The sequence below is a fragment of the Schistocerca americana genome, chromosome 3, assembly GCF_021461395.2.
Source record: "Schistocerca americana isolate TAMUIC-IGC-003095 chromosome 3, iqSchAmer2.1, whole genome shotgun sequence".
Classification (NCBI taxonomy): domain Eukaryota; kingdom Metazoa; phylum Arthropoda; class Insecta; order Orthoptera; family Acrididae; genus Schistocerca; species Schistocerca americana.
In genome coordinates this window covers 538,165,527-538,190,478 of record NC_060121.1, presented here as the reverse complement: position 1 = coordinate 538,190,478, position 24,952 = coordinate 538,165,527, and the positions used below count along the sequence as shown (strand labels likewise).

Here is a 24,952-nt window from a genome sequence, read left to right as displayed (position 1 = left end):
CCACTATTTAAGTTCCAACCCTCGTAGTTGACGACCAGACACATGGCAGCTGCTCCAGTTTCATAAAGATTGTGTGTGACCTCAGGTTTTTATAGATATATGATCTATGGGTCCACCAGACCTCCCTATTTAAAAACTTTGAATATGGTGCAGCATGAGGAAATTAGGCTGTCCTCTGGTACTCGCAAGATCAACCTTGTTCCCAGCAGGGAGACTGGTGAGCTGCCACTCGACAACAGGAAACATTTCATCATGACCTTGCAAGCTTATTAAATACTACCCACACCTCTAACATCTGCAAATAACACTATTGCTCACCCACCAATGAAATGAATTTTTAATAATCATCTGCAAGCAATGTGACCTTTTGAAATATCTGTGAGAATGTTACCTTTTAACGAAGATGTAGTTTATGTTAATGTTTTACACCAAGCTTGAAGCAGATGACCACTTGAACAATTTACAAGACCAGAATTGAAGAGGTGGACAAAAATAAGGAACACCAAAAACTGCAACACATTACCATGCCTTGTATGTTGTAAGAAAACCACTGGCATTCAAAACAAACTAGAGCTGTATCAGAATGGGTAAATACATGTATTGTATGGTTTTCAAGGGAATCTTTTACCATTCTTGCAAAACAGTGACAAGTTCAGATAATGATGGTGGATGTGGATAGCGATCACGCACCCTTCTCTCCAGAGTATGCCGCAAATGTTCAACACTATAGGAATCTAGTGACTGTGGTGGCCAGGGTAAATGTGGTAGTTCGTCCTCGTACTCACAAAAGTCATCAGGGAACTGTACTGAGCTATCTGCAGGCACTGAAGTAAACTGACTGCTGGTTTGTAACTGTCTGAGCATCCATGGTGCCTCGTGTTTTGTGCCTGTTGGCAGAAGAATAACCATGTCCACTCATACAAAGCGGAAGCAAAATAGTCCACAGCTAACAGCGTTCACTATTGGCTGCTGTTCACTCTATTGGCGGATGAGTACAATGCGCTGTAAGAAGTGGTGTGGAACAGAAAGAGGTGCAGGCTTCTGAGTGCCATCTGGAGTCTGTGCACAGGACCGAGAGGCGCCAGGTGATCGATTGTGCCTGCATGGTGGCAGTTTTTGTTGTACACTAATGGCTTCATACACAACATAAATATTCCATGATATTTTAGACAGTAACCAGGTTTGTAATGGACCCCTTCACCCCCACCCCCACACCCAAATATCAGGATTTACCTTCCACTGAATTTATTTTATATAGTACAAAATTGTATGAGGAAGCAGTAGCCGAGAAAGCTTACAGGAATATTAATGTCACACATTGTATCACACTTGCCGTTGAATCAAAGAGCTGAGCATCTGTATGATTGGGATTGGCACTGGAGGACAAGAATCTTTGGTTGGTGAAGCCAGCTTCCAACAGCAAAATGCCTCTTACTGGTCACTCCAGAGGAGCGAAGTTGACCTGACCATCATCTGAATTGGATGCTGTCCATTTATGCATGCCTTTCTTCTCCAGCAGAAGGCTCCTTACTTTATTGTACTCACAGTGTGTCACATTTTCACAGTGTGTGCTTTATGTTTTCATGAGAGCAGAAGAAAGTTTAAGTGGGGGACTACTCTAAATTTCACTTGATGAGTGAGTGTGTGATAACACTTTTAAAGTTTTGTGTATTGTCCAGATTTCAGTCAGAGGCTTTTTGCTGATTATTTTTGTAATGTCTTGCTGCAGAGTAACTGGTTCATCCTTTTTTAAAAAAAGATCGGGCAGCCATGTTTTCTTAATTTATTATTTTAGATTCTTCTCTGTGGAATTTAAATACTTAAGGACTAAAGGAGACCGCTCACCGAAAAGCAGAAATGTTGAGTTGTCGATAGGCTCACACAGAAGAGAGAAAATTTGCTACATTTTGGAGTTATCTCTTATACACCCACACGCATACGCGTGCCTATACATCTGCAAGGAGGGGCGCACTTCCACCCCATAATGCTGTTCAAGTCATTAAAAAAGAAGGATCTGTCAATAATTACTACTCAATTAGAGAACTGCAAGGTGGCATCCATGTTTAATCTCTGCCATTCTCTTTTTTGTTCTAAGATAAATGTTTTGGGAAATGTAAACCGCACCACAGCTCTTAAAAAACTCAGTATAATTTTTCAGTAGTTATTTTCATAAAATTCTAAAAATTTCAAGAAAATAAATGTTTTGTTTATAATCGACACAACTTCTATAAGAGAGATGAATTTTTATTTACAGTTTCTGTTGAAACAAAACATGGTGTTAACAACAGAAAATGAACATTATAGTATCTAAGTAAGTAAGTAAGTAAGTAAGGGTCTAAGTTGATAGCAACTGCATTTTTCTTTCTCTAGCAAAAATCGATCAAACAACGTGTTCTTCAATTTTTTGGCCGTAGGGCTAGGTTCTGGCCTGTCCGGCCGGTTAGCCTGCTAGTTTGCTATAAATAATGCACAATGATATCGTCAATGCTGAGATGACACGATATTTATTCGCCCGTTCGGCAATTAATGCAGGACGTCTTTTAGACTCAGTGTACGACAAGGCAAGGTTCGTGCGAAAATGAACAAGTGACTTCTTTGCTGGTTACTAAAGAACTAAGTATAAAAAAGTACTTAAGAATTAACATGGAGAAAACAAGAACATGGAAAAAACTGTATAATAAAAATAAATGGCACGAAGCAACGGACACAACACAGTGCTCCTGGCGGCCCGCGTGAAACTGATTTATCCGTGCAAAATAAAATACTTGCTATGTGACAATGGGTGATGCACTCATGAACCGATCTGCACTGCACTGCTAATTGTGGTAGCTACAACAGCCCCCTCAGGGTGCCATCCAGTAAGTGCGCCAGGAAGTGGATGCGCCGACCAGACCTTGTGGTGTGGTGGTCCCCTGGAGCTGTGGTGTGCTGGTCCCCTGGAGCTGACGTCCTGGTCGGTGGTGGTGCTGGAGCCAGTGTTGCCGGACCAAGTTCTGGGCAAAGCTGTGTTCGCCGAGTCTCAGTGGGGGATGGCTCGTTGAAGATGTAGGCTGGTTTGACCCTGTCAGTTGTGATAGTGGCTCATTTTCCATTCACAAGAACATCCAGGGTGCAATCTCCCCGAGTGATGATTCGATGTGGCCTGGTGTAAGGTGCCGGGAGGGCCGGTTTGATGCTATTAGTTCATAACATAACATGAGTGCATGTCCTCATGTCTTAAAGGTACCAACAGTTCTATGCCTGGACGGTTGCGGAGATCGGATTTTTCTGACATGATCACGAAGGTAACTGACGAGGGTAGACAGGTCTATATCAGGCTGTGGAGTCATATCTACAAACTCACCAGGAAGTCGTAATGACTCTCCTTACTCTAGTTCTGCAGGGGAACTGTCTAGATCAGGCTTGTATAATTTTCGTAAGCCAAGCAGGACCATCAGGAGAGCTTCTGTCCACCTGGTATCGTGGCACATCAGGGTTGCTTTCAAAGTGCGGTGTCAATGCTCTGTCATGCCATTACTGGCTGGGTGGTAGCTGGTTGTGTTGTGGTGGATCTTCCCACAGAATGCTGTTAGCTTTGCAAGCAAATTAGATTCAAATTTTTTACCGCAATATGTGGTGATGGACAAAGTACAGCCAAATCATGACACCCAGTTTAATATGAAGGCATACTCGAAGGTTTCTGCTGAGACATTGTCCACTGGGGCCGCTTCTGGCCAACGCGTGAATCAGTCAATCATTGTCAGCAAAGATTGATGGCCATTTGAAGATGGTAACGGTTCCATGACACCGATGTGTACGTGAGTAAAACAGGTGGTGGTTTCAGGAAAGTTTCCGATAGGCGCGTACACACGCCGGCTGACTTTCCAGCGCTGACACTGTATACAACATCAGGCCGACTCAACGGCAGTCTTTCTTCATCCCTGGCCACACGAAGTGATCTGAGATTGGGCGTATTGTAGTTCGTGCTCCAGGATGGCACAGGCTATGCAAAAATGTAAATGTGTTTTTCCTGAATCTTGCGGGTAAAAATGGTCATGGTTTGGCTGCGGACACGCCACAGTGTGACTTGATGCCTGTGCCAGGTACGTTGGTTGACTAACTGCAGATCCAATGTAGACTTGTTTTCCTGCAACAGCTCTTGTATTTCCGGATCTGTAAGTTGTGCTTCTGCAAGTTCCATGCAGTCTGTGATGGAGATGCTGCTGACAAGGGAGAGACAATCTGCTACTAAATTCTCAATCCCGGATATATGCTGGATGTTCATGCTGAATTATGCGATATACAGTAATTGGTTGTGCTGCCTTGGTGAACAGTTACTATTGTTCTATCAAAAGGCGTATGTCAGCAGCTTATGATCTGTGAATATGGCGAACTCACGGGCCTCCAGCTGAGAACGGAAGTATTTGATTGCCTCGTATATCGCTAAGAGTTCTCGATCATAGGTGCTCAACTTACATCAAGCTGGCGACAATTTCTTCGAAAAGAAGGCTACAGGTTACCACGCGCCATTGTTGTTCCTGAATATCCGCTGCATGAGGTAAATGCCTGCAGTAAAAATTCCACAGCCCCAAAAATTGCCTCAGCTCCCTAACTGTGGATGGATGTGAGATCTGTAGGATGGCTTCCACTTTGTCAGGTAATGGTAGTGAGTCAGACAGGTAGATTCGGTGGCCAAGGAAATCTACTTTTGGTTGACCAAAAATAAATTTTGCTGTGTTGAGAATGGTGCCTTATTCGTCTAGCCGTTTAAAAACTTGTACAAGATGCTGGCAATGTTCTTCTGGCGAGACTGGATATACCAATATGTCATCAAGGTAGGCAAAACTGAATGGCAGACCATGCAGCAGTGAGTCAATAAATCTCTGCCATGTCTGTGCACCGTTTCTGAGGCCAAAAGTCATGAATTTACTTTCAAATAGCCCGTATGGTGTCTTCTTCGGTGACAGGTATCAGTGTGTATGCCTTGGCACAGTCCAACACGCTGTAAAGGCGGGCACTGCTCAACGCGTAGTTATAATCGCAGAGCAACGGAAATGGGTAACGATTGGGTACTGTACAGATGTTAAGTGCTCTATAGTCCCCACATGGACGCCACGCACCGCACTTCTTAGATACGAGATGTAACGGTGATGACCAAGGACTACTGTAGAGTCACATGACACCCTCTCGAATTGTACTATCAAACTCGTTCTTGGCGATAGCTAACTGATCCGGGGCTAACTTTTAAATTCTACAGGATAATAGTGGCCCATCTGTGGTCTTTATATAGTGCACTGTGCTATGCTTCACTACTTTAGGCATATCTGGAGGTTTTGTCAGCACTGGAAAATCCCGAAGTAAGGCGGTGTACTCACTGTCTGCTGCTTCAGTCAGCTTGGCAGATTGGATGGTTGCGTGGCACCAGAATCCTGCAGCCATCAGTCCAGTGGTTTGGTCGACCAGGTGTTTGTTGGCAATGTCAAGGATAAGGTTGTAATGAGCCAGGAAGTCCACTCCTATTATTGGCTCAGCGACGTCCACGATCATGAAGTCCCATGCAAATGCTCGGCATAGGCCTAAATCTATTTCTAAATGATGTGTACCATAGGATACAATAGAAGAATTGTTTGCGGCAGCTAGACAGAATGATGTACGAGGCCTATACCATTGTAACATTGTTCGCAGGAAAATACACAGAGCCAGTGTCAATCAAATATTTCTTGCCTGTGTGCTGATCACTCACAAACAGGTTCTGTGGCACAGACTGGCAATCAGATGAAGTGTCTACATCCAGTGGCATTTGGGTATGTGCAGAGTTTGGTACAGTGATGAGCTTGATCACCAAATCTTCTGTGATACCAGCATATCTCCTGCTGTGTTTCAGTCACAGGTGCAGATGAGGCCATTGATGATCTGCCACAATCACTGTTGGTGTTACACGGAGACATCAGTTGGCTGATCTGTTGTGTCAGCACATCAACCTTTGCTGTCAGAGCATCGTAGTCGGCACACGAAACTGTGGCTGACGTGCTCACGCATTGCACAGTTGCTGCACTAATAGGCGCAGGTGAGATAGCGTCCTGTACCTTGTCTGCTAGCTCTGCCACCGTGTCTGAAAGCATTTCCGAATGCAACGCTATTATTGCTTTGATGGCAGGAGGCAACCCACAGCTCCAGATGGTTCTCAGCAGGCTATCATTGTACCAACGTTGACTTTACTTCGTAGGTGCTTCAAGTACTGTGGCAGTTTACGATCTCCAATGTCCTCCTGCGTCAGAACTTGGTGGAGTTGTTCTTCTTGCGAAGCTGATTCTCTGCGTATAAGTTCTGCCTTGAGCCGGTCGTAGGTATTAGTCTCTGACGGCGCAGTACCATATTTACTCGAATCTAAGCCGCGCTCGAATCTAAGCCGCACCTGAAAAATGAGACTCGACATCAAGGAAAAAAAATTTTCCCGATCTAAGCCGCACGTGAAATTTGAGACTCGAAATTCAAGGGGAGAGAAAAGTTTTAGGCCGCACCTCCAAATCGAAACAATGTTGGTCCATTGTAATATGAGACACAATTTAGGTCAAATTAATTACGATACAGCTACAGTAGTTTGGTTTGAGTCATAAGCTTAGCAGTTAAGCTATACTAGGTAGCCATTGCTATGTGTCAGGCACTCCGTCCGTATTTATACAGGTACCCTTCCTTTTTCACGTGCTTTGTCTGGTTTGCATTGATTGCTTATTTTTCTTATATGATAAGTGCCATTCTCTTTGTTATAGGTGTTTACGTCACTCTAAGCAAAAAATGTATTACTATACTGTGTCATGCATTGTTTGCTGCATTCTGTGTTTACGGGCTGTTGCCGCTCGTGGCATGGCTTGCTTTTGTGACCGCCGCTTACAATTAAAAGAAAAAAAAGAGAGATGAATCGTCTCATTAGCAAAACAATGGCAAGAGACTGCTATTTGTTGTTACTTACACTGCTGCTTTCTTTGATAATGATCAACAAGAACCAAATAATAGAATGCGTATGATAGAAGATGTTCTGAACGAGAGTTTAGCGAAAATTTTTCTCCGTTTGAAAATCTTTGCAGACGCCTCTTTAGTACATTACATGCTGCACAGAAATTAGAGTCATCTTAGATTTAAAAATCTAGTCAATTGCCGTGTGTCATTTCTGACTGTATCACTATTAGGCACAAGAATAATACAAGTATAAACGTGACATGATATGTATATTCTTCCGCGTTTGCTGTTGTCTCACTCTAAGGCAGACAGGTTTTAAATGAGAAAGCAGCAAACACGAAAGAATACATGGCAAAATGTTTATATACGTATTATTCTTATGGTGAAGAGAATATTGTATGTGATTCACAATTCATAAAAGTTCCTATTAGCAACCATCTCTTCTCACAGGTAAGAAAAAATTCAGAACATAGAGTTGGCCATGTTGACAAACATCCCAAACAGTCTTGCCAGTCGGATTTTCGTAGTACATTGAAATGATGTTAAATTCGAAGATGAACTATACTTAATTTGTATTTATTTCGTTGGATAATGTATGAAAATGCAGTGGTCGAAACTCGGAGCGGAGAAAAAAAGCTCGTCTTGCACCCTTTTTTTAATTTATTTACTGACGCAGACGTTTTGGCGCCAGTATTTATCTTTGTGCCTGCAAAGCATGCCTGTGTAGCACTACATATATTCGATGGCAGAAGTTAGTTGTGGCGGCACCTACCAACATTTTTCAGAACTTCCACTTACTTTGCACTCGATTCTAAGCCGCAGGCGTTTTTCGGATTACAAAAACCAGAAAAAAAGTGTGGCTTAGATTCGAGTAAATACGGTAATCACGTCTTGCACTTCCACTGCATACTGACGATCGATGACTAGTGCAAACTTCGTAGCATCAGTGGTTATTCCTGACTAAAAGAAACTAGATTCAACTTGCACAAACCACAGCTTTGGATTCTGAGGCCAAAAGGGTGGTAGTCTAACAGTGAGTCTGGACACAGCAGGGTCGGTCGCGGTCAGATTTTCTGTCATCTTACAGTATCACTTTATTTTGTGCATAATGCAGGCGATAAATCATGTTAGGGTCACCAGTTTGGCCATAGGGCTAGGTACTGGTCTGTCTGACTGGTTAGCTTGCTAGTTTGCAATCAATAACGCACAACGATATCTTCAATGCTGAGATGACAAGATCTTTTACGTCAAGGCAAGACTCGCATAAAAATGAACAAGTGACTTGTTGGCTGGTTACTAAAGAACCAAGTATGAAGAAGTTCTTAAGAATTAACATGTAGAAAACAAGAACATGGAAAAAACGATGTACTAAGAATAAACGGCACAGAGTAATGGGCACAACACAGCGCTCCTGATGGCCGGCGCAAAACTAATTTATCCGTGCAAAATAAAATACTTGAGATGTGACACATGGGTGATGCACTCGTGAACCGAACTGCATTGCGCTGCACTGCTCATTGCGGTCGCTACAGTTTGATCTTTTGTGAGACCTATGGATGAGTTTGATACCGATCTCTACACACTACCATTTTCTGACTTTTTTAAATTCCTTGTCGAAGAAGTAGATGATGATAAAAAATCTGCTGTAGAAAGTTGTTTTACCCATACAAAAGACAAAAAGAATCACTTGTACTACTATTGTGCATCTTCAATTTACATTTTTCTCATTCTTCTTCACCTTTGTCTGCTTGCACCATAACTTGTGCCATGTTTGCCTTGACTGCTGTTGGAACATAAGCATCAAATGGTGATGTCACAGTTTATCAGCATCAAATAATGATGTCACAGTTTCAGGGACACACTAGAGATGGCTGGGAAGGTTTTTTCTTCCCTCCCCGCAGCAGCCTTACAGATTTGCAGGAACATTCTGATAATTTATCAGTTAACTCATGAACTGGAAACCAGAGTAAGATGATTTAACTGCTTTTTATGCCAGAAGCCCAGCTTGTAAGTACAGTCAAGCAAGAAATAAACATTTTCTTCGTAAAGAGTTCTTCTCCGCTTGAGATAGTTGAAATTGGTCTTTAATGTGAAAATGACCTTTGTAATTCATCTAGTATGATTTACACTTTCTGACATTTTTTAAAAAAGAAAACAAAAGAAAAGAGGCCTCATATAGTGCAAACATTGGGACTTCACAGAGTACCTGATTTTTGTATTGCATGATTGATATGAAGCATTGTTGCCATCTATAGTGAAAGTATCACCCATTGAAATCCAAGATCTTGATTTAGATAATAATTTCGATGCAGCAGGAGGCGCTCCTAACACAGAGTCATGAAATCTTAAGAATTAATAGTTGACATCCTTTTCCTTGGCGCAAGCACTCCGTAGTTCTGAATCAGTAGAGCTTATTAGTAGTCATAAAATTTCAGGCTGTTGGTTTCTTGTGTGGCCCACTTCCAGTCTAGACAGCACACAAAGCCCTTCTCTACAAATAATAATGGCTGCTACAATGTACGCACAGTATTGTTATTACCCACTTTTCTTTTGACAACTGAAATCTCCAACCTTATAAAATTTAGCAGAAGCGTGTCCTTCATAATCCAACTCAGACTGCAGTTAACAATGTTTTATTGCTGTAGAATCTGATTTTTAGAGATAATTTACTTCCTGTCTTCAACTTTTATGGTTGATCGGATTTGGATACATTTCTAAGAGTCCGACCTACTAAGGATGTGGGGAAATTTGAAGAAGGGCAAAAGAGCAGTAGTATGCAGTTTTATGTAGTAAATATATACAGTAATGATAAAATGAAATCTATCAGAGCTGACAGTGTAATTCAAGAACATTTACGTGCTTGCAAAAAAACTGATCGGCAATACACACATTACAAAGTCACAAGAAATTGATTACTCTTGACACAGCTTGATGATAGAATAATACTTTCCATCCAGTAATTTATTGACATGAGTAAGTGATGTGTGTATTTTTAGTAACAATATCTTGAGGTATTGCCAAAGATAAAGGTATTACTTTTCAGGGGTGCCAATTTACTGGCTGTCAATGCAGATGGAAATATGCCATATGACATTTGTGAAGATGAAGCTGCACTGGACTATATAGAGAGTGAGATGGCACGAAGAGGTGTTACGCAAGAACTTATTGATGAAACACGTGCTTCCACTGAAACTCAAATGCTACAGGATCTGCAGGAAGCTGTTGCCCTTGATCTGGATACTGAAGCCGCTGATCAGCAGGGAGCCACACCTGTAAGTTTAACAGAAGATAAGTCCTGAAATCTTACTAATATGGAAAAAGGTTTCACTCAAAGCTTTGATCCTAATACAGTAATCTTTTAGTCACATAACAACATTTTCTGCCCTACACTTTCTAGCTCACGTGGTGTACTTGATGAGCTTTGCTTACAAATCATTTATAAAAAGCAGTTACAAACAACTGATTTCAATATGGGGACAAAAAATAAAAAGTGATGGAACTCAACCTCTCATTTGTAAATTAATATTGGATGCTGCTGACGGACGGACGGATGGACAGACAGACAGACAGACAGAGAGAGAGAGAGAGAGTGAGAGAGAGAGAGAGAGAGAGAGAGAGAGAGAGAGAGCGAGAGAGACTATGATTACATTGTTACATTGGCTACTAAACCTTGTTTTCTGTGTTGGTCAAGTAAAGACACCAATTAAAATTGTGGAAATGTAGATTTGGTTGCTGAATTTCAGCTCCCAGTTTTCTGTCTGTGTAAATTCTGTACAACATTTACCTCATGATTAGGTTCTTGAATTGCTACTTGCTTTTTAAAATATTGATTAATGTGGATGAAGTGATATTGAGCATAATGAGGGAAAAGAAGAAGATTAGGCTGACCAGAAAGTTATTAATTTTCTTTATCAAATTGAAAAGAAACGTGTTATGTTTGTTTAATAAAAAAAATATCTACAAACGCCGATATATGTTCTGAATTAACAAAATCAAACTTCTCATCAACAACTATGTATTATGTTGGTGCATAAGTTCGTAGCATTTTTCAATACATTTAATAAACACAACAGATACATATAACAGAGACTTCAGTCATCAATAATATATTCCGCTTCACTATTTACATCAATCTGCCAATGCTGGGGCAATTTTTCAATTTGCTGTGGAAATTGTGTGATTTTGAGGTGAAGAACTAGAGTCCTGTTCAGAGCATGTTTTCATCTAGAAAGCAAGTCTGTTGAAGGTCATTCAGTAGAGAGTAGAAAAGATGAAAATCGGAGAGCACAAGATCAGGTGAATAATATGGGTGTAGAGTGACTTCCCATCCCACCTTCTGTATTGTGTTTTTTGTCAGTTTTGCAGAAAGCGGGCAGTTCCTGGTCATTGTTCTTGGACTGCATCTGCAAGATGTCTCAGTTGTTGACAATAAATGTCAACAGTGATGGTTACATCTCAGGAAGCAATTCGTTGTACACCACACCACTGCTGTTTCACTAGATACATAACATTATCTTCTGTGGATGCACACAGGTCTTAGTATGGGGTGTTGCTGCTTTGTTTGGGCTCAATCATTCCATTCTTTTTGGTATGCTAGCATAAAGACACCATTTCTCATTACCAGTAACAATACAGGATAGGAATGGTCAGTGTTGTTTACATGCCACCTGATGATGAGCAAGCAGAGATGCATATATGATCACCAGCTGTTTTTTGAGATTTTGGCTTAGAGCATGCAGTAAAATACACAGGGTGTATACGATCCCAGGAGATCCGGGAAAAAACCCGGGAATTTTTTCATCTGGGAGGAAATGGGAAAAACCCGGCAATTTTTTAGAATTCTGGGAATTTTTCAGTGTTTTAGTTTTCTGTTAAATTTTTGTAACTTTGACTGGTAAGAACAGATACTCTAACGAAGGATATTACTGTATCCTGCTTCTGCAGAATAACACTTCAACAATAAAACATAAATGAGAGAAAAAACAAAAATAACTTAAATTGCAAAGGAAATGTGCCATATACAACAACGACACAGTGTTCATGCAAGCGTGTGCCAACAGCAAAATGTGTCAAAGGCTTTAGGAAGACTATGCAGTGCTTCATAGCAACAAACTGCCTCCGATGAATGTGAAGTGACAACTGTTTACATTAGATTCGTTTTAGCAGTTAAAACGGGCTCATGCGCAGTTGAGTTGCGTTTGAGCAGTATATTCTCCTGCTTCTGGCTACAGGAATGTGGCTCTTGGCTGTGCAAGCAGTCACAGCAAGCAGCTAGATGCTACAGGGAAAAAGAGGGCGCCAAATTCGTATACTTGTGGGGGGGGGGGAACCTAAATTTCACAAAGCACCTAGCATCCAGCGCACGTTGGTCTATTGATTATTCATATGATTTTGAAATGCATCCCTGTAGGTTTTTGAACACATTTTAAGTTGATTTCTGAATGAATCATAAGTTGATTTTTGAATGCATGCATAGTGTACGTGATGTCTCTGTCAGGAGAGTCCACGTCGCATCTAGAAATAAACTTTCCTCATACAAAAGGGGCGGGGCCATACGAGCTGAGTGGATGAACGCCAATCGCTGTCTGATTATGTGGTTGATTGGGTTTGCAAATGTTCAGCGTTGTTATAATTACTAGTGAAATCTGTAGATTCAGACTACCAGAGTGGAAATAAATGACTAACAGGAAAGATTATGTATTATCTTCTCGGTGTATCCAAGAAAATGAAATTTTGACAGAAAATTTTTGGCCAGATCGCTACACTAGTAAGGACCAGTTGTACAGTCCCCGGCTAGCAGCTGCTTAAGTTCTGTTTTGGAAGTAATACGGAAAACGTTTGGTACGAATATGTAACAACATCTAACCGGAGGATAATCGCTGGGTAACTAAACCTGTGATTCTGACAGGGTTTGTGAAGTTAATCGGCGAACAAACTTTGACAATGGCAGGAAACAGCTACAGAATTCTTGATGACAAGATTGTTAGAACCAGGAAGGAGAGAAAACGGCAACATCACACAAATTATGGAAGAATAAGATGATTACAAATTTAGATAAAAATTTCGAAATACTACTTTTCGATCTCGTGCTTGAGAAACTGGTGTGTATGAATGAAATGTGAAACTATTTCCTAACATAAAGGTTTTTGCTTGTAGTAGGCCGTATAGGCATTTGATATTGGTACTTCGTGAATTATATTCTGTGGCGTTATAAAAATGACCATTTGTGCCAAAACAGTCTCGTTTATTTGGTGTGTGTTACAAAATTGCTGCAATATTAGAAAGGCCTATTTTGTTTTATCTAGTAGACAGTGACAAAGTAGATGTAATCAAAATGAGAAACCACACCAGTCTTGGGTATATTATGTATTAACAGCTTTTTCAGTCTTGGATAATGACACTTCGATTCTTCATGTAGCAAAACGTTTGATGAACTTTGATGAGGTAATAGATTCTTTTGCAGAAAGGAAAGCACACCATGCAAAGCTGTAGCAAGATTAGATTGAAAAAAATTCTAGGAGCTAAGGATTGAAGAAATGTGTACTTTCTTGCTTGCCTCTTGTCTTTATTGGTTTTACGTATCCTATATTTAATTTTATGTCACACAAAACAGCAAGTTATTAGCTAATAGACAATAAAGAGTGCAAATTTTCTGAAGAGTTCTTGTTCTCCCGATTACAAATAATCCCATTCGCTATTAATTGCAAGGGTCTTTAAAAAAACAAAAAAAAACAAAAAACAAAAATAGAGAGAGAGGAGAGGGGCAGGCTGTCAAACGGGCTGACTGAGAGCAGGGTAGGCACCACAGGACATTTCAATTTCCACTGTCCTGTGTAGGTTTGATGGCCTCCATGACAACATATACACGTTTCAATTCCACGGAGCGACATACAGTGATGTGCTATAGAACAACACCGTATGAAGAGGTGTGGCACTGCACTTTGGAACACTTAAGACCAAATAACATGTCTTACATTTCCTCGAACACATATGTTTTAGAATTTTCAGAAAGATTTGTGCTCCAAGATGAACATATTTTTGAAATATTATTTTATTTTTTTTTAGTATTGACCCGGTTCGCAAATATCGTAGATCTGGGGCTGATGCACAGAGCAGTCTAAGTTATAGTGGGTAGTCTCCACGAGACCCGTGTTTATATTTCGTGATTCTGCTGTTTCATCTTCGTTTACTCTCGCATCAAATGAAAACAAACTTGATATCTGTGGCCGGGAGCTATCAAGTGAATTAAAATACATTCACATAATTATGGAAGTCTAAAATATGTTAGTTCCAGATTTTATTTTATTTCCACCTTTCTGACAGTCAAACATTAACTGCCTTGTACAACAATGAAGTTATGTTTGTCTGTTTGCTAAAGAAATTTGACTTTAATTAACCTTTTCCGCAGAGGCAGTCAATGTATTTGAAACAAAATGTTCAATTCCACAGTACTGGCTAGTTTCAACTGTTTGCTGCATTTCAAGTGCACGTTTTCATCTTCTAGCACATATGGCATTATGCCACAATAAAGAACCAAACATGATAGAATACAGTACTGGTGCTCCAACAAAATTTACATCCCGAAAACCGCACTGAAAAGCTTAATATCAGGTTGAGGTCTACTTCATTGGGAACCTGGCCATACGAATGTGCACTTTAAGTATGCACTTTAAATGTGAACATTTTGGTATTGTTCACAAAATTCCGATGCTCTTGCAGTATCCTCTGATGTCTTGTTTCTTTTATGACATAATGTATGATCTTTCACTGTTTTACACATACATACATACGGGCTTCCTACGTCATGGTAGCTACGCAAGTGCGGTGTCGCCTATTATCTGCACTTTCTAGCAACTGCTGAAACGAACGTATTCCTAACAGGTCGCGGGAAAATATTGCGAATGGTAGTTTGAAAAGCGTTACTTCCAAAGTAAATATCCTTCTACGTAAGTTGAACTTTGTGTGAGATTGTACCATGAATTTCTTAAATCAAAGAGTGTTTGACTCTCATTTAAAAATCAACTCTTTGATGATGAGCCATTTAGAAGAATTTCGAACCCTAGAGATCAGACATTTATGTCATTATTAAAAATTTTACTGGCACATTTGTGTGATATATCTTAAAGTGTAACACACGCAAAAAGAATTAACATTATATGTGAAAGCGTAGCTTCTCTTGCAGCTTATTAACCTTAGAGACCAATTTCATATGTGAAAGCTTTACTTTTCTTGTAACAACACTATGTATATTAATTTAAACTATTAACTTTCCCTGTTTGTGTGTTTGTGCTACTTAACAGTGATGTTGCTGTTAGCTGACTACATCACTTGTCCCCCCCTGCGGGTTCGGGGGTAAGAATAGGCCCGCGGTATTCCTGCCTGTCGTAAGAGGCGACTAAAAGGAGTCTCAAATGTTTTGGCCTTAATGTGATGGTCCCCCTTGGGGTTTGACCTCCATTTTTCAAAATTCTACAGAAGTACGAGCCTTTTGGGGAAGGACACCTTACATGGCGTACCACTGGTCCTAAGTGCACTAAGACCTTGGCACTCAGCATTGCACCGGCGTTGTCACCATACCCATTATTCCTCAAATTGGGCCTAAACGCCTGATGGGTTGTCCAAGTTACGCCCATAGTGCATCTCCATCTGCACCAGCGATCATGATGGACTTTCCATGGCACCAGAAATCCAGCACGGTAGCCAGCCCGTTGTGGTGGGGTCGTCATGTACCCTCTAGGTTGTAGCCCCCTGACAACACAGGGATCGTACTGCCGATACCTGAGCTGCACCCTCCCCACGTTGGCCAAGGAGTAGATGCCCGTCTCCTTGGGGCATCAGGACTCCCGGCAATGGTCATCCTGCCAGGTGGCCCTTGCTGCGGCTGGGTGGCGCCCGTGGGGAGAGCCCCTGGTCGGAGTGGGTGGTATCGGGGCGGACGTTTCGCACATGAAACGTCAACACGTATCAGGTCGCTCTGCGGCCGAGTCTTCCAAAAGAAAAGGTACCGATTCTAGTTCTGGTTCTCCTGCCCTTTCCCCCTTGGCCACTCCATGGGAGGAGGGACAGGCCCGCCGGCTTGGGGCGAAGTACTTCCCCCGCTATTTGGTCTGTTCTCGAACAGATGGGGGGACGTTCGCCACCTCCAAGCCCATGTTCTTTGTTCAGCACATTGAGGACGTCTTCGGGGAAATCGAGGCTCTCAGCAAGATGCGATCAGGGTCCGTTCTTATCAAGACCACCTCTGCCACACAATCGGCGGCACTCCAGGCGTGCGACCGCCTAGGGGACATCCCAGTCTCCATTGTCCCACATCTGGCACTAAATAGGACGCAGGGGGTTATTTTTCATCGTGACCTCCTGCTACAATCTGATGAGGAGCTCAGGGCGAACCTGGAGCGCCGCGGCGTGCATTTCGTCCGGCGAGTCCAGCGCGGCCCCAAAGACCGTCGCATCGACACCGGGGCCTTTATCCTCGCCTTCGAGGGGGACGTTCTCCCGGAGAAGGTAAAGGTGATGTGCTACCGGTGCGACGTGCGACCTTACGTCCCGCCTCCTATGCGCTGTTTTAGGTGTTTGCGCTTTGGGCACATGTCGTCCCGGTGTGAGGCTGAGCCCCTTTGTGGCGACTGTGGACGTCCTCTTCGTGAGGAACATACTTGCACCCCACCACCTCGGTGCCCTAATTGTCCTGGCGTCCACTCGCCTAGGTCCCCAGACTGCCCCGCCTATCAGAAGGAGAAAAAGATACAAGAAATCAAAACTTTGGATCGGCTCTCTTATTCTGAGGCCAGGAAGAAGTATGACCGCCTTCATCCCGTGTCACTGGCCACTTCGTTTGCCTCAGTTGTGTCCACTCCTTCCGCTGTATCCTCACCTCTATCCTGTCCCCCCTCCGCCTCCTCTGCCCATCAGGGGGCTCTGCCTCCGCCTCCCAAATCCCTCCCTTCCAACTCCTCCTCCCCCGCGGCCCCCACCCCCCCTGCCCCAGGGGCCACCCTTCCTCCTCCTCCTCCCCCCATGCCACCTGAGAAGCGATCCTCTTCTCAGGCGTCCATCGGGGAAACGTTCCGGACCCCAGCTTCCGAGGTCCGGCGTTCCAAAACGGACCCCGCGCGTGAGGACCTTCTTCGGGTCCAGCCCACCATCCCTGTGCCTCCTCGGCCTTCCAAGAAGGCCTCCAAGAAGAAGTCTCTATCCCCCTCTCCACCCCGGCGCGATTCATCTGACGCTTCATCCGTGAGTCGCTGCTCCCGGCCGTCCTCAGTTTCGCCGGGACGCTCTGCTGCCAGGCGTTCCGCCGGCCTTTTGTCGGCAATTGATGCGGCCCCTCCTACACAATCAGGGACAGCGGCCGCAGCTGGCGACGAGTCGATGGAACCGGATCCGCCTGCCGTCAGTTGTAGCGTTGTTGCCTCGCAACCTGGCCCTCCGCGGCCATCGAGGTGACCAGCTCTTCCCCGTCTCGTTCCCCCAACTTTTTGACTAGCAATGGCGTTGTTTCATTGGAACATAAGAGGTATTCGATCTAATCGGGAGGAATTACAACTGCTCCTCCGCCTGCACTGTCCGCTCGTCCTTGGTCTCCAGGAAACCAAGTTGCGCCCGACTGACCGTATTGCCTTTTCCCACTATACCTCGGAGCGGTATGACCTCGCCCCTGTGGACGGTATCCCAGCTCATGGTGGGGTCATGTTGCTCGTTCGGGACGATGTCTATTACCATTCCATCCCATTGACCACCCCACTCCAAGCAATAGCTATCCGCATTACTCTTTCTGCTTTTACTTTTTCAGTTTGTACCGTCTACACTCCACCGTCATCTGCTGTTAGTCGGGCTGACATGATGCACCTGATCGATCAGCTTCCCCCGCCGTTCTTATTGTTTGGCGACTTCAATGCCCATCATCCCCTTTGGGGCTCTCCTGCATCCTGTCAAAGAGGCTCACTCTTGGCGGATGTCTTCAACCATCTCAATCTTGTCTGCCTCAATACCGGCGCCCCGACTTTCCTCTCGGACTCTACTCATACCTACTCCCACTTGGACCTCTCGATCTGTTCTACCACTCTTGCCCGTCGGTTCGAGTGGCATGTCCTTTCTGACACCTATTCGAGCGACCACTTCCCCTGTGTCGTTCGTCTCCTGCACCACACCCCATCCCCACGTCCTTCGCGCTGGAACATACTGAAAGCTGACTGGCGCTGGAACATACTGAAAGCTGACTGGGGACTTTACTCCGCCCTGGCGACCTTTCCGGACCACGATTTTTCCAGTTGTGACAGTCAGGTCGAATACCTCACGGCTGTTATTATCCATGCTGCCGAACGTTCCATACCTCGTACTACTTCTTCTTCACGTCGCGTTTCCGTCCCCTGGTGGAACGAGGCTTGTAGGGACGCTATCCGTGCTCGACGACGTGCTTTACGCACCTTTCGCCGCCATCCTACGTTGGCGAATTGTATTGAATACAAACGACTCCGAGCGCAATGCCGTAGAGTCATCAAAGACAGCAAAAAAGCTTGCTGGGCCTCTTTCACGAGCTCCTTTACCAGTTTTACTCCCTCTTCCGTTGTTTGGGGTAGCCTGCGCCGGCTGTCGGGCATTAAGGCCCACTCCTCAGTACCTGGCCTGACCTCAGGTAATGAGGTCCTTGTTGATCCTGTGGCTGTCTCCAACGCCTTTGGCCGCTTTTTCGCGGAGGTTTCAAGCTCCGCCCATTACCATCCTGCCTTCCTTCCCAGGAAAGAGGCAGACGAGGCTCGGCGACCTTCCTTCCACTCGCTGAATCTGGAAACTTACAATGCCCCCTTTACTATGCGGGAACTCGAACGTGCGCTTGCACTGTCCCGGTCCTCTGGTCCGGGGCCAGATGCCATTCACGTTCAGATGCTGGCACACCTTTCTCCGGCGGGCAAAAGCTTCCTGCTTCGTACCTACAATCACGTCTGGACTGAAGGTCAGGTCCCCATGCGTTGGCGTGACGCCGTTGTTGTTCCTATACCCAAACCCGGGAAGGATAGACACCTTCCTTCTAGTTACCGCCCCATTTCTCTTACAAGCTGTGTCTGTAAGGTGATGGAGAGCATGGTTAATGCTCGGTTAGTTTGGATTCTTGAATCTCGACGACTACTTACTAATGTCCAATGCGGCTTTCGTCGCCGCCGCTCCGCTGTTGACCACCTTGTAACCTTGTCGACATTCATCATGAACAACTTTTTGCGAAGGCGCCAAACGGTAGCCGTGTTCTTCGACTTGGAGAAGGCTTATGATACCTGTTGGAGAGGAGGTATCCTCCGCACTATGCACAAGTGGGGCCTACGCGGTCGTCTGCCCCTTTTTATTGATTCCTTTTTAACGGATCGAAAGTTTAGGGTACGTGTGGGTTCCGTATTGTCCAACGTCTTCCTCCAGGAGAACGGAGTGCCTCAGGGCTCCGTCTTGAGCGTAGCCCTTTTTGCCATCGCGATCAATCCAATTATGGATTGCATTCCACCTAATGTCTCAGGCTCTCTCTTTGTCGATGACTTCGCGATCTACAGCAGTGCCCAGAGAACATGCCTCCTGGAGCGCTGCCTCCAGCGTTGTCTAGACAGCCTCTACTCATGGAGCGTGGCAAATGGCTTCCGGTTCTCTGAAGAGAAGACGGTTTGTATCAACTTTTGGCGATATAAAGCGTTCCTTCCGCCATCCTTACATCTCGGTCCCGTTGTTCTCCCATTCGTGGACACAACTAAGTTTCTAGGGCTCACGTTGGACCGGAAACTGTGTTGGTCTCCACATGTCTCTTATTTGGCGGCCCGTTGTACACGTTCCCTTAATGTCCTCAGAGTTCTTAGCGGTTCATCTTGGGGAGCGGATCGCACTGTCCTGCTTCGCTTGTATCGGTCCATAGTCCGATCGAAGCTGGATTATGGGAGCTTCGTCTACTCGTCCGCTCGGCCATCCCTCTTACGCCGGCTCAACTCCATCCACCATCGGGGGATACGTCTTGCGACCGGAGCCTTCTACACTAGTCCTGTCGAGAGTCTTTACGCTGAAGCTGCCGAGTTACCATTGACCTACCGGCGCGACATACTGCTGTGTCGGTATGCCTGCCGGCTGTTGTCTATGCCCGAACACCCCTCTTACAAGTCCTTCTTCGCCGATTCTCTCGACCGTCAGTACGGGTTGTATGTGTCTGCCCTGCTGCCCCCCGGAGTCCGCTTCCGTCGCCTGCTTCGACAATTGGATTTTGCCCTCCCTACCACCTTCAGAGAGGGTGAGAGCCCGACACCACCTTGACTCCAGGCTCCGGTTCATATTTATCTCGACCTCAGCTCACTCCCGAAGGAGGGTACTCCGGCTGCAGTGTATTGCTCACGGTTTGTCGAACTTCGTGCTCGACTTGCTGGTCACACCTTTATTTACACCGATGGCTCCAAAACTGACGATGGTCTCGGCTGTGCCTTTGTCGTCGGGACCGCCACCTTTAAATACCGGCTCCTTGACCAATGTTCCAGCTTTACGGCCGAGCTTTTTGCTCTCCATCAGGCCATTCAGTATGCCCGCCGCCACCGCCATTCATCGTATGTACTCTGCACTGACTCACTCAGTGCTCTTCAGAGCCTTGGGGCTCCCTATCCGGTCCATCCCTTGATTCAACGAATACAGCAGTCCCTCCATTCTTTCGCTGATAATGGCGGTTCTGTCAGCTTTCTGTGGGTCCCCGGACATGTAGGAGTGCCTGGGAATGAGGCTGCGGATGCTGCAGCCAAGGCTGCAGTCCTCCAGCCTCGGCCAGCCTCCCATTGTGTCCCGTCATCTGACGTTTGTGGGGATGTATGTAAGAGGCTTGTGTCCTTGTGGTGGGATGCTTGGTCATCCCTCCAAGGAAACAAGCTCCAGGCAGTAAAACCGCTCCCAACTGCTTGGACAACTTCCTCCCGACCATCTCGGCGCGAGGAGGTCCTTCTGACCAGGTTGCGGATTGGGCATTGCCGGTTTAGCCACCGCTACCTGCTCTCTGGTGACCCAGTCCCGCAGTGCCCTTGTGGTCAGGCATTAACGGTGCGCCATGTTTTATTGTCGTGTCCCCGTTTTAGTCAATTTCGTGTTGTCCTGTCCCTGCCATCTACCTTACCGGATGTTTTAGCTGATGACGCTCGAGCAGCTGCTCGTCTTCTGCGTTTTATAACTTTAACTGGCTTGACCAAAGACATTTAACCTTTTTACTTATTTCATCTGCATCTTTGTCAGGTCCTTTTGATGTCCCCCCATCCCCTTGAGTTTTAGCAGGTTCCTTGTGCTCTAACACCAGTGACTGGGCGCTAATGACCTCAGCCGTTGAGCGCCCTTAAACCCTACCAAAAAAAAAAAAAAAAATACATCACTTGTCCAATGCTCTGAATATCCGCTGTCATCGACTGGCAAGATCACGCGACATGAGCTATGACAGGCTTACAACAGCGCATCACAATCTTGATTTCAATGATTTGGAAAGTAACATGCTGTGTTTGGTGGAATTCCAATGTATACTTTCGTAATACGAAAATACACAGCGTGCATGTTGCTGCACATCAAAGATATTTCCAAAACGTGTCTTTTTCCCTATTTTTCTAAGTGCCGGGAAATTCTACGCCCGTGTATATAAACCATAACCATTCAAAGGATTGATAAGTTTTGCAGTTTCGAGGGAAAACATACGTCACTTAACACGGAAAAAGTGTGTTTTCACCCGGGAGAAAGGGTATTTTTAACTGGGAAATCTGGGAAAAATCCAGGATATTTTTTTTTTTTTTCCTTGTGCACATATACACCCTGCTGTTGTAGCTAACAATGCATCGAGTCCTCACTGGCTAGATGGTACTGGGGATTTTACTCCCACACTTTCCGAGCTATCCATTTCTTCTTTTGCTTAATCATGCACAGTGAAAGGCACTGGGTGTGCTCTACAAAATTTAGGTACTGCTGATTTATTTAAAAATATATGGGCTTGAAACCCTGTTTCGCAACCTAATGTAGGTTCAAACAGTTGATTGTGCTGTGCATATAACTATCAAGTTCTTTGAATGGAATCCTGATTGAAGTTAGACCCATTTGTGTTTGAATTTGGAAACGAAAATGCCCCAAAATATCTGAGCCAAAAATTTTAGTTCTTGTCCAAGATTATTTCTAACAGGTTTAGTTGCCTAGTTAAATCTTTATACTGAACTTGGACTATGAGCCAACTCCGCAGTGGGATAAACTGACTGTTGTACGTCCCCACTCTGCGCTGAGGTCACTACAGCTGTGATGAGCCGATGCTTTGGTATATGTCTACATTAATCAGATGTGATTGCAGTATCAAACTGGAATTGTGCCATTTCTCCCCTAATTTCCAGTTGCAGATAGTTTCTCCAGCATGTCTGCTGCTGCTATTGGTATCTGCAAGATAAGAGTGCAGCAAGCTGGTGGCTGTTGTTGCTCACTGACCAAGGCAGACACTTGCTAGATGCTCCAGTTTGTGGCATGAAAAAGAGGTAATGTCATGGAACAGGCAGTGACATTGTATCAGATGACTCTAAAGCCTTCTCACTAAGTTATCTATCGGGAGCTAGATGTATGATAACGTAACAGATTAATGATTCCATTTACAATGTGTCATACTGTTTACAGGAAAAATCTCACTTGCTTGTTAAGCCCTGCAATTCAGCAGTGCTTGCTGCACATGTTTGCTTACATTGCTTAACACATCGGTTAAATTTAAGCTTAGAGTTTGGTGACTGCAATAGTCAGTCAGCAAAATACAAACGTCAGAAAAGCTCAAACAACTGGGGTCCAAGAGTGGAAGAATGCATGTAGCTTTTGCATCACTTCATACAATTTATCACCAGAAGACAGTAAAAGTGCACACTGATGTTAAAGCTTTGTTATTTGATTCACCTTGCAGTGAAGAACAAAACAATGTAAATGTACTTACCAACTCTTGTTCGTCTTGTCAAAGCAGGTGTTTGACTGAGGGCAAAGTGATCTACATCTACATATATACTCTGCTAGCCACCAAGCGGTGTGTGGCGGAGGGCACAATTCGTGCCAAAGTCATATTTCTCCCCCTCTGTTCCACTCGCAGATCGCGCGAGGGAAAAACAACTGTCTGAACGCCTCAGTATGAGCTCTAATTTCCCTTATCTTTGAATGGTGATCATTGCACGTTTTGAAAGTTGGTGGTAATAATATGTGCCTCCAAATCCTCAGTGAAGATCGGATTATGGAATTTAGTGAGCAGCCCCTTTCCTTTAGCGCGCCGTCTATCTACAAGTCCGTCCCACTTCAAACTTTTTATGAGATTTGTAACGCTCTTGCGATGGCTAAATGTACCAGTCACGAATCTTGCCGCTCTTCTTTGGACTTTCTCAATCTCTTGAATCAGACTCAACTGGTAAAGGTCCCATACAGACAAACAGTACTCTAAGACTGGACAAACTAACTTATTGTAAGCTATTTCCTTTGTTGGAGGACTGCATCGCTTCAGGATTCTACCAATAGATTGCAATCTAGAGATCGCCTTACCCGTTACTTGTGCAATCTGATCATTCCATTTGAGATAATTTCGAATAGTCACACCCAGATACTTGATGGATGTTACCGCTTCCAAAGACTGGGCATTTATTTTGTGCTTGTACATTAATGGGGATTGTTGCCTTGTTATACGCAGTAGGTTACACTTATTGATATTGAAAGATAACTGCCAGTCATTAAACCACGCATTTATTTTCTGCAAATCCTCATTGATTTTTTCACAACTTCTGTGTGCTACTACTTTCCTGTAGACTACAGCATCATCGGCAAACAGTCTAATGCCGCTGTCAATACCATCAACCAGATCGTTCATGTAAATCATAAAAAGCAGTGGAGCCATTATGCTGCCCTAGGGCACACCTGAAGTTACACTTGTTTCTGTTGAAGTCACCCCTTTCAGGATGACATACTGCTCCTTGTCTGTTAGAAAACTTTGTGTCCAACCACATAAGTCATCAGATAGACTATAAGTGCGCACTTTTTGGAGCAAGCGGCAGTGCAGAACTGAGTCGAACGCCTTTTGAAAGTCGAGAAATATGGCATCAACCTGGGAGCCGATATCTAGAGCGTGTTGTATATCATGCACAAAGAGGGCCAGCTGTGTCTTGCATGGCCACTGTTTCCCAAAACCTTGCTGGTTTCTGCAGATGAGCTTCTCAGTGTCTATGAAGGTCATTATGTCTGAACACAAAATATGTTCCATGATTCTACAACAAATTGATGTAAGTGAAATTGGCCAGTAATTATGTCCATCCGATTTTCTACCATTTTTATAGATTGCTGTGACCTGGGCCTTCTTCCAGTCCCATGGAACTTTCCGCTGTTCCAATGATCTCTAATAGATTATGGATAAGAGTAGTGCTATATTTGTAGCATAGTCAACATAAAATCTTACGGGGAAACCATCTGGGCCAGATGCCTTCTTGGCATCTAAGGATCTTAACTGTTTTACAATCCCAGATACACCAAACACTATGTCAGCCACCCATGCGTTTGTTCGATACTTGAAAGGGGGAATGGTGGCGCAGTCCTCTACCGTAAATGAGTTTTTGAAAGCTAGTTTTAGAATTTCGGCCTTCTGTTTATCATCAACAGTTACATTACCCATACTGTCAGCAAGAAAAGGTATTGAATTATTTGTAGTGTTCATAGATTTTACGCTCAACCAAAATTTTTTGGGGTTATTTTTAGAATCTGCAGATAAAATATTGCTTTCAAATTCGTTAAAAGAATCTGTTTGCCAGCGGGGCAGTGACTATGTTTAAAATGACTGTGCAAAATTCTCTGCTTTCTCAGCAACTTCCTAATATGTTTGTTGTACCAAGGTGGATCCTTTCCCTCCCCTACATTTTAGCTAGGCACATACTTCTCTAGCATATGGTGGACAATACCTTTAAATTCTGACCAAAGATGCTCAGTATGTTTGTGTCCTGTGGTGAGTGCTTGGATTCCACTGACATAGAAGCCACAACGACATTATGGT

The 24,952-nt window shown here is 44.1% G+C and overlaps 1 protein-coding gene across 1 annotated transcript in view; it reads left to right on the top strand.

Moving 5' to 3' along the window:
* LOC124605542 (protein phosphatase 1 regulatory subunit 16A) overlaps positions 1 to 24,952 on the top strand; it is a 74,256-nt gene that overhangs the window by 18,629 nt on the left and 30,675 nt on the right. The window contains exon 5 of the mRNA XM_047137299.1: positions 9,980 to 10,208. Coding sequence (XP_046993255.1) covers positions 9,980 to 10,208 — 229 coding nt within the window. The remainder of the gene's footprint in view (positions 1 to 9,979; positions 10,209 to 24,952) is intronic.